An 11,094-nucleotide genomic window follows, 5' to 3' on the forward strand; every position below is an offset into this window, starting at 1 on the left:
GGAAGGGATTCGAACCCAGAACCATCGGCTTCACAGGCAGGGTCACTACCCACTAGGCCAGACCGGTCGTCATATAACATCTATTACAGTTTATAAAATTTATATATAGTAGTGTGACTACTTAATAAAAAAAACACATCAAAATATTCAATAAAATTATTTTATTTGTTCCCAGAGTTGCTTGTAAATGTTGTTGAGTGTTGCTACTTGCTACTGCTGCTGTGCTCCGATAGGTTTTTAAAATGCGTAGGTAGGTACTTACACAATTCAAAATTGGGCACAAAATAAGGCGGCGTGTTAAAATTAGATAAAAGATATCAATTATTACGACAATCTATAATCCGATATCTTTTCAATGCAAATTATACGTGTTTACATGTGCCGAAAGCTTTATCTTGACATTATCAGTTTTAACGAAGATTTGATAGTGAACAATTATTACTTTATATATTTGCCAGTGGCACGTAGGTACTGGAAATGGCAAGTGTGGAAAAGCTGGAAGATGGACCACAGAAACCAGGGAAACCTGGGAAGGGGGTGGAACTGGACCAGATCCTCGAGGAGGATTTGGGGCAGATGGGCCGGTACCAGATCGTGACGTTGCTGCTCGCTGCGCTGCCCATCATGTTCTCTGCCTTTGCTTCAGGGGAGTACATCTTCACTACAGCTAGGATACCTACCAGGTAAACAGTCATTTCTTAGACGATTCAAGAACCTGCATGCTGCATGCAATAGTCGAAACATTGCTAATATGTGCCATTTTTAACCAAATGGGTACTTATCGTCGCTGGTCAGTAAGGCGCTTATATAGCTTCAATTAGAAATCAACCTTATCAACAAGCGACAACGTGGTACCTTTTGGTTGAAAACGTCACATATAACTAGGTACAGAGTACAAAATTATAAACGTTGTACAGTGTACCAAAACAGCGTTTCCTCCCGCGTACGCTTCGGCTGTGGAATGAGCTCCCTGCCGAGGTTTTCCCGAGGGGCTACAGTATGGGGTTCTTCAAAAAAGGAGTGTACAGGTTCTTAAAGGGTCGGCAACGCGCGTGTAATATCTCTGGTGTTGCAGGCGTCCATAGGCTACGGTAACTGCTTACCATCAGGCGGGCCGTATGCTTGATTGCCACCGACGTGATATAAAAAAAGGGCTTTTTTCTGCTGTCTTTACAAAGAACGTAAAAGGAATGTTGGAAAGTCAGTCAGATAACGGCTTAAATTCACGAAGCCCTGGTCCAGAAGATATAGAGGCGGACCAAGCTACCTCATTGTGCCATTTGCATTGAAAAAGTGTGGCGATGTCAAATTTCTATGAAAATATGCCGTTTATAATGGCATACCCTCACTTTGTTCTTCTCTTACCTGTCTTTAAACCTGTCCATTTCCTTCTTGCTACCAACATAGATTAGATTAGATATATTTATTCCACAACATATGATTACAATACAAATTACATTAATGTCAATTTATAAGAATCTACATTGTGATCTTCAGAAATAAATTTAAATAATAGCAAAATAATCCAAATAAATCAATTTCACTAATTATACATTATATAAAAATTTCCCCTGAGAAGGATCGTCAAATAATAACAATAGAATAGAATAGAATAGAAATCATTTATTCAGACAACACATCAATACAACACATATATACCAAATACAAGACAAAGATAAACGAAACAGTAGAAATAGAGATGTGAAGCCGAAATGGTCTCCACTCAGCAATGCAGCTGGCACGACTAGCGTGGTCAACGGCGCTGGTTTTCTGTGGAGCCAGCGGAGTGTGCGGGACAGCATAGTGCGGGACGGGATACGTTGTGGACGACGTGACATAATAAAAATAAAATAAATAAATTATTTTATTTTATTTATTTTTATATAGATGTATATGCCACAATACATAGATATATATGTTAGTCTTTCTCAAATGATATTAGTTTGTCCACAGATGCGTAATCCCGGAATGCGACGGAACCACCCCAGAATTATCACCAATCTGGAAACCGAACGCGATCCCGCGCACAGATAGCGGCTTTGACAACTGCAACCGTTACAGCAACAGTTCCGAGAACCATGCTGGGAACACTTGCCCTGCTTGGCTCTTTGATAGGACTCGTACGGAGGCCTGCGAGGATTTCGTCTATGAGCACACCAATAGCGTTGTATACGATGTAAGTAACAGATAACTGCAACGCAACCGTTACAGTAACTGTTCTCAGAACCACTTTTCGTTTTGGGCTGGTGAGTGATTAGCTCGACTGTATCTACATATACTTCTAAGTTATTATACTTATTACGAATAATATTAATCCTCAAATTGATTATTATTATCAATTTATTAGACTAAACGCATGTTATCAGGCTGATCATTACGTATTTAGATAGCCCTTTATGATGATATTGGAATTCCAAAACAACACAACAACAACAAATTCTCACGTGAATTTTATTACAATTAAATTAGCTTTCACCCGTAAATCTATCTTCATAAGAGTCATTCAAACTTTCTTTAGAGTAACGCAGCTGGGTGAGTAAACGTTGACAGACTGATTTATTCCATCACAACTAAGTGTTTTATACATCATGCTATCTTAGCATCACATCTCTAATCTGCGGCGATAGGTAATAGGTACATCAGACATTCAGCGCGTGCGCTAACCTATAGGTACTAAAAGTTATCGACACGCGCTGATAATATTTTGCTGACCGCCATACTTTCAAACGAATTTTCACAGTTAGTTGAATTTAAAAAAATCTTTTTTTTGTGAAGCTCTACATCAAATGATGAATATATTTCAAGGCCCTTCAAGGATTTAGACTGTGCTTTGTCCCTCAATCTACACCCTCTTTCTGATAAATATGGTCTGTTTCTGAAAAATAGAGAACACTTAATTTTTTGTGGAATTCCGAAAACGGACAAGTGTTCTTATTTGAGAATATCAGGCTGAATTTTAGTTTCTTAAAAAATACAAGTATTTTTAATACTGCCCAAAGCAATGTTATATACTTATTTATTTAGTTCTTAGGTATGAAAATAGTCAGCCTGCAAATAGTGCGAACCCAAAATACAGACAATATGAACTAGTTTTGGTTTGAAAACTTCGCATTAACCATCTTTCATCAAAAAACTAACTATTCCTACCTTTATCTCTGTTTCAGTTCGACATGGCCTGTGACGAATGGCGTCGCTCCCAGATCGGCTCCATCCGTACCATCGGAACCCTCCTAGTGCTGCCAATCACTGGATACATCTCCGACCGATGGGGCCGACGTGTAGCACTAACTATTAACGCCTTCAACACGGCCTGGATCGGACTTGTGCGATCGTTTGTGAACAGCTACGAGTGGTTCCTAGCGCTTGAGGTGCTGGAGTCCACGGTCGGTGCTGGATGTTTCTCGTCTTGTTATATTTTGGGTAAGTCTTCAATTAAGCATAGTCTACATGGTGATGAAATCCCTCAAAGGTGAGTCTATCCACACTTCTACTCATGTCAAACAAGTAGTGATCTGACCATGGAGAGGATAAAAGGGATAAGATCAGATGAGGTCAGTTTAGCGTTATGTACCTCCTTGCAAACTTTAGCGTTGAAATCAGCTTCATCCGTACTAGACCGGAGTGGTATATCGCGCGTCACCGTTTAAAACTATTTGCTTCTGTTGCTACAACGTGATTAGATTCATTCTCAGCTATACAATATTGGTATGTTTTATGCTGCAGTACAAAACTTATGCTACAGTACAACAGCTGTAAGTCTGTTCTTGGGATTGTATTAAAATTAACAACAGTACGTATGCTGCATTTCAGTGATGGAACTAGTTGGGCCTAAATACAGAGTGGTTGCCGGCACCACCATCTCCACCTTCTTCGCACTCGGCCAAGTGGCGCTCGGCTTACTCGCCTGGGGCGTCCAGCCCTGGCGCACCCTCACGCAGGTCCTCTACGCACCCCAACTCCTCGTCCTCTGCTATTTCTGGATCCTTTCCGAATCCGTCCGCTGGCTCATGAGCAAAGGACGCTATGAGGAATCTGAGAAAATCCTTAAGAAAGTTGCCAAAATGAACGGAAAAGAGCTATCGCAGAAGTCTTTAGACGCGCTTAGAGATTCCGCTGAAGCCGAGAAGAATACAATCAAGCCTAAAGAGCCATGGCTGCCGATTTTAGTCATTAAATCAAAAACGATCCTCTCAAGATGTCTGGTATCTCCTATCTGGTGGATCACGAATACGCTAGTGTACTACGGGATGAACATTAACGCTGTGAACCTAGTTGGTAACAGTTACTTGAACTATGTGGCGGTGGCCGTGGTGGAGATCCCGGGATACTGGACGGCGATCCTGCTGCTGGATCGGATAGGTCGGAAGCCGGTGCTGATCTGCGGGTACTGGTTGTGCGCGGCTTGCCAGTTCATATTTGCTTTCATGCCGGACGGTAAGTTAAACAATATTTATTATGAACGCAGGGAAAAAAAGTCAAATAAAAAGAGAGCTGATTATAAAACTGTTCTCAAGATCATGGCTACTTAGAAAGACGCGATTATCCGCGAACATCATGTTTCAATTTTTTTGATCGCGAACTAGAATCAGACTTTTAGTACAATGAACTGGGTTCTCCATTAAATCTACTCAAAATGCGGCTTTCCATTAGAATAGGGTCCTTATGCTTCAAGTGCAATAGGGACCTTACTATCAGAATTTCTGTTGTAATTTACGATAGAAAGGACTTTATTGAACTTAAAACATAAGGACCCTTCTGTGATGGATAGCCACAAATGTATGTAGGTACCATACTATCAAGCAGCAGTCTATTTACGGTTGGTAAAACTTCAAAACTAAAGACAGTTTCAGATTTGGCAAGGGAAGGGATAGAGCGCGGAAGTTCCACAATAAACATTACATTACTATGAAAATATGGCAATAGTGAAACTTTCACACTTTTTCCTGCGAAGTCAGAAAAGAGGTAACTTAGACGTACTCTACTTGTTCATATCTTCTTTACATAATTAATTAATTACACATGTGGATGCTGCAGAGGAAATGCGGCCAGCATCTACGGCACCATGGCGCAGGGGGATATTTTTAAGTATTTTATTTTATTTTTAGATTTAGGTTTTAAGTTTTTTAATTTAGTAAAAAAAAAATATATATTAGTTATATGTATATGTAATTGAATATGTGTAATCCCCAGGTCACGACAATATCTCCATGGCCGTATACTTGGTCGGCAAGTACAGTATCGCCATCGTGATGACTTCGGTGTACGTGTACACGGCCGAGCTCTACCCCACCAAGTACAGGCACAATCTGTTCGCGTTCTCCTCCATGATCGGACGGCTGGGCTCCATCACCGCGCCGCTTACCCCTTCATTGGTAATTTTGAATTTTACTATGTAACTCATCTTCTTCTTCCTCGGTCCCTCATTGCTGAGGATCGCGACCATGTATGCTCCGTCTCCATAGTGTGCGGTCATAAGGTCATATAGGTCACGCACTGCATGTTGCCGCCAACCACCCTTTTCACACCATCAGACCATTTCGTGGGTACTTTTCCTCGCCCACGCTTGCCATCCATTTGACCCAAGATAAGATCTGCCTTTCTAGGTCATGCTTCTTAGACCGCATGATATGACCAAAAAAGCTGAGTGCGCGTTCTTGACATATTGTAGAGAGCCGTGTGGTGGTGTAACTTTCATAGACATCCTCATAAGATGTAATTTCATAAGAACTCTGATCCTCACCTTCTACTAGAGGGCCTTACCAAGAGTTTATAGAAAACGTCAATCCAAAACTTAAATAATGTATATAAATGATAAGGATCACCTGACTTTTGTCGCATCTGTCACTCATCACTCAATCTTAGATTAGTGTTTGTTGAGATTGACCAATACAGTCATCTTAGCTACACGGTAGAGTGTATTCGGAAAGAGAAGAGTAATCTTCTCTTTCCGCACAGACTAACTTTGGTAGGTTACGAATTCATCCGTCATTGTTTACTTTAGGATATAGTGTCTCACTTACAGTAACACCACACACTAAGAGGAAAAACAATTCCACTTAAATGGCTTGAAACCCTTTAGCTGGTTTTGGACCGCAGTCCCATTCATAGGCCTTTGATTATTAGTTATAATCAGTTATTTATACACTTGTTTATAACACATCCAATCCCTCGCACAGGCTACGGAGGTATGGGCTCCCTTCCCCTCAGTCTTGTTTGGCAGCGCGGCGCTACTCTCCGGTGGACTCATCTTCACCACACCGGAGACGCTCGGCACCAAGTTGCCTGACACCATCGAGGAGGCTGAACAGCTCAAGAATAACAGGAAAACCAATCAATAACTATAGGACTTAATAATAACTGGAAAACTAATAGCAATTTACCTAATACGCCAGTTTTCAAGCTGGCATGGTCAGCATCATTATCAATCTTGTTCGGCCGCGCGGCGCTATTCTCCGGTGGACTCATCTTCACCACGCCGGAAACGCTTGGTATGAAGCTGCCTGACACTATCGAGGAGGCTGAACAGCTCAATAACAGGAAAACCAGTCAATAACTATATTACTGAAAATAACCAACTGGAAAACTAATGGCTAATTACTTTCCACCATTGATGAGGCTGAACAGCTCAAGAATAACAGGAAAAACAACATATATACCTACAACTTACACTTTGTTAATGTAATATAAAAGTATTAACCTTAGTAAGATAAGTTAATCATTAAATTTAGATTAAGGTACTAACATTGAAAATGAGTGCATCATTTCGCCGTTAAACGCAAGTTTGGCGAAACTTGTATAAGTTTAAAATGTGTTATACTTTTTTGAAAAAAAAAAAAAATATATTATCTCCATATAATTATCTCCGCGTGCCTCAAACGTTTTATGACTTAGTAGTTTGCCGACTATTCCGCTTTTTGTCTATATAGTGGACTGCCTGTTACGATAGACTATATACGAAGTGCCTAACTCTCAAATTGGCATTTTCGCGTTTTGCCTAAATTGGATACCTATTTAAATAGATTAGTAGTAGTAGTAAATCACTTTATTGTACAAAACAAAAATTGTTAACATGAAATTCATATAAATTTAGGTACAAAGGCGAGCTTATCCCTATAAGGGATCTCTTCCAGCCAGGGACCGGACAACCCTTTCCGCGATAAAACCCTTTCAATGGGCAACACTTAAACACGGCTAACACATTGAAAGACTTTCCCTTTTGAACAGCAAGCCGCTGCTGGAACAACATTCCTCCACCTCTCAGGAACCTACAAAGTGTAGTAAGTTTTAAAGCAAAGCTTAAATTATGTACACTACAACACCAGCGGCAACAGGAGACTTTAAGACACGATACTAGCTTCATTTAATGTAATTTTTTATCCCAATAGTTATGTAGTTATGTGGTTTATTACTTGTTTTGTGAGCAAACCAATAATATAAATATAGATACCTGATTTTTTCTGTCCTATCCTTATGTTAACTCAATGAGACTGTATAATTTTGTTTTGTTGGCATTTCTATCTCTGTCGCTGCCTTGCAATTCTTACTTCACTATTGTGTGTTATATTTATATCTATATGTGTAATTCATCTTCCTCGTGTAACAATTGTAACAAACTTGGAGACTTTCATTGTCAGTCGTATGTACGAACTTTCACTTTGGCAAAGTAAACACATCCACTATTTTATATTGTAAGATTGTATTTTTAGTTTTTGTTATGTAATCACGTTGATTTTCTTTTGCTTGTACCAAATACTAGTGTTATATATTATTTTTTTATATAAATAATACATTAATCAGCACATGTACGACATGGCCCTCTATGTCATCATGACATCTCACCGGCAGATTAGATGGCGCTGATCGCCGCCCATTCGCCGCCGCAAAGTCGCGTTCTGTGTTTTAAAATAGGGCCGTGTCGTACAGCTGCGTTCGTTCGTGGCCCTCAAAATGGTTTCGCCGGAAGATCAGCGCTGACTTTTGGGTTAGCATTATGCTGAGGCGGGACCATTTCGTGGTAAACTATTTATTTTTATGTTTATATTTCTTTGTTCTTTTATACTTTTGTATGTCATAGTTTATCACGAATAAATGCGATGATTCTGATTCTGATTCTGATTCTGAACTGCAAGCCCATAAGGGTTTTTAAAACCAAAACAAAGGGTTTCGTCTGGCAAAGGGTATGGTGAGTTAAGCCTTATGCAATACCCTTATAAAACCCCGATAAGGGATAGCGGGCCGGTCCCTGCTTCCAGCTGACCTTAGAGTAATGCGTAATTCTCTTACTGACTACATCGCGCTTTTGCCTTAATTCTTCTTCAAACTTCAAAGATTATAGTTACATTATATGAACATATTTAAATAAAAGTGCATGTTATTATTTTGTTGTTTTTTTAGGGTTCCGTACCCAAAGGGTAAAAACGGGACCCTATTACTATGACTCCGCTGTCCGTCTGTCTGTCACAGGCTGTATCTCATGAACCGTGATAGGCTGACAGTTGAAATTTTCACAGATGATGTATTTTTGTTGCTGCTATAACAACAAATACTAATAATTTTTAAGAAAAAAAAACCGACTTCAATGGGGGGATGCCGCTGAAAGTTCACTTATTGTTGATGGTGCACTCTTAGATTCCAGACAATGAAATGAAAAAGACAGCATCTTTTGCCTAATTATGTAGAAAAGGAGGTAAAACGACCCACTTTTCTAGTAGCATTTCGTTTTTGTAAGGGTCGCAGTTCTAACCTAACCTAACCTACTTTTCTGATAGCATTTCGTTTCTGTAAGGGTCACAGCTCTAACCTAACCTAACCTACTTTTCTGATAGCAGTTCTGTTCTGTGAGAATCGCAGTTCAAAACCCACCTACCCACCTAACCCACTTTTCTAGTAGCATTTCCGGGTCGGTCGGTCCAAGTTTGGGTCAGAGTTCGGTCCGGGTCCGGGTCCGAGTTAAGGTCCATGTTCAGACCCGGGTCCGGGTCCGAGTCCGGGTCCAAGTTTAGGTCTGGGTCCATAAGGAAGAAAACAAATCGCCAAACGTGAACTATGTGTCATTGAATAGTTCCGTTCTGATCATCATCAGCAGTTCCACTTCATCAAATGTCACTTATTAAATGTAAGTGCTTGATTTGTTGATGAAAATACTAAAATCACTATATGTATGCCTTTAATATTTTAGGAGTTCCCTCGATTCCTCATGGATCCCATGATCAGAACTGCTTTTTGACAAAAACGGGACCAATCTGTATGTATATACTTATAATCAAAAAAAGAATTTTCAAAATCGGTCCAGAAATGACGAAGTTATGGAGTAACAAACATTAAAAACAATACACTCCTTTTTTGGGCAGTGGTGTAAAAAAAAACATACAACCGAATTGAGAACCTCCTCCTTTGAAATCTTGAAGTCGGTTAAAAAGTACGGAACGTGTTGCCTCTCTGTCACACTTATAAATTCGTACGTAAGTGTGACAGGGAGGCAACACGTCGAACGTGGTTCGCGGTAGGCCCTCAGAGTTGTACCCTATTAAGGGTTTCCCAAGCAAACATTTTATATGCCGGTCTTCTCCACATAAGGCCCTGCATCAAAAAATTAGGACTTCAATTCATTAGTAACGCTAACGGAGTCCGAGGTCTACTAAAATGGGGAGGGAGGAGGAACTGGCCTTAGTAGGCCCTTAAAAATAAAATAAATGATACAAAATATTGTTAAAATTTCTCAGTAAATTGTATTTACCCGGTTCCCGAGATACAGGCTGCGCCTAGTTTGGGGCCGATGGATATTAGCTTAATTGTAAAATCTTTTTTTTTTTGTTAAGTTCAACCTGTGATGTCAATTTGTAAAATATTTGGTAAATAAACGATTTGTATAAAATAAAATCACTTTAATTCAGACAAAAAAATATAATCTTATTTTTACCTTATTGTTCTAATAAGGTAAAAATAAGATTATATTTCTCAAGCTTCATTCTTCAGATATAAAAACCAGGTAGTCCTTTAACCTACTAGGCAACTCATCGCATGTTTAAAGTAGGTAGCAAAAACTTTAACTCAAACAGGTCTATCCCTACTTTTCACCTAGTCTTGATGAGGCGCGCGGCTTGCCGCCATTGCTCAAAGGTTTAATTAAGATCGGACAGCGCGCAACGAAACAAAGGGCCCTAAATAATCATATTGTGTTGTGTTAAAGAGACGAGGGAGGCTTTCTTTTTATGTGGTTTTAGATGGCCCAACAGAAGAAACTCAAGCAAAATTGCCGAGTGATAATAGATTCTTCAGATCCTGAAGAAAAATCAGATACTTACTTAAGTGTAACTATTTTAACTATTTTTGTAAAAAACTTACACTTTGTGATCAAATACCTTGCATTTACTTAGTACCGCGCGGGCCGTGAGTCCACGACTAGTAACTATAAACCTGGGGGGCGGCCTAGAGTCGTCACGAAGATAGAACTTGCTTGGGGTTGGCCGTGAGTCAACACGATAGCAATGCATAACACAATTTAATAAATCTATAGCGGTTCTCGATCAAAAACACGCACATTTTAAAACACCGAGTTCAAGTTTTTCTATGTGCAATAAAGAATTATCTTTTAAGTTCAAGTTCAAATATACTTTATTCATATAGGCCTATTTATGTAATCTAGAACCTTACGGGTTTTATTTTGAAAAACATTCGAAGTCTACCCTCGAATTAAAAATATTTTTTTTAAATTTATTCACCAGCGGTCCGCGGTTCAGTTTTGATTTGTGCGTGTCAGAGACACGTCGGTCTAGCTGCCGAAATGTTCGGCACAAGACTACATTGCCTTTTAAAATAAATCCTTACATATAAAATATATTTGGATTTTTAATATCCAATTATATGTGACAGAACCTAACCCATAGTACGGTACTTTTATCCGCCCAGAGGTTGAATTTGAATAAACACGAGACTACCTCGTAAATTTATAATTGAAACAATACAATAGTACCTATATTGGTTTTATATTACCCACATAAGTATAACTTGTCTCTAAAAGTGGGAACTGCTAAATAGGTGTACCTAAATCACGTCACGTGATGTGAATCTGAGCGAAATTCCTAAACTTAAGCT

At 39.4% G+C, this 11,094-nt stretch overlaps 1 protein-coding gene across 1 annotated transcript; it reads left to right on the forward strand.

The window, feature by feature from the left end:
- Window positions 1–289: 289 nt before the first annotated feature.
- LOC134744807 (organic cation transporter protein-like) lies at window positions 290–6,458 on the forward strand. Its single transcript, XM_063678718.1, has 6 exons — window positions 290–683; window positions 1,954–2,176; window positions 3,165–3,420; window positions 3,811–4,434; window positions 5,191–5,372; window positions 6,177–6,458. The coding sequence occupies exons 1-6, from the start codon at window positions 478–480 to the stop codon at window positions 6,336–6,338; spliced, it is 1,653 nt and encodes a 550-aa protein (XP_063534788.1). The 5' UTR covers window positions 290–477; the 3' UTR covers window positions 6,339–6,458.
- Window positions 6,459–11,094: the final 4,636 nt, after the last annotated feature.

The sequence above is a fragment of the Cydia strobilella genome, chromosome 10, assembly GCF_947568885.1.
Source record: "Cydia strobilella chromosome 10, ilCydStro3.1, whole genome shotgun sequence".
Classification (NCBI taxonomy): domain Eukaryota; kingdom Metazoa; phylum Arthropoda; class Insecta; order Lepidoptera; family Tortricidae; genus Cydia; species Cydia strobilella.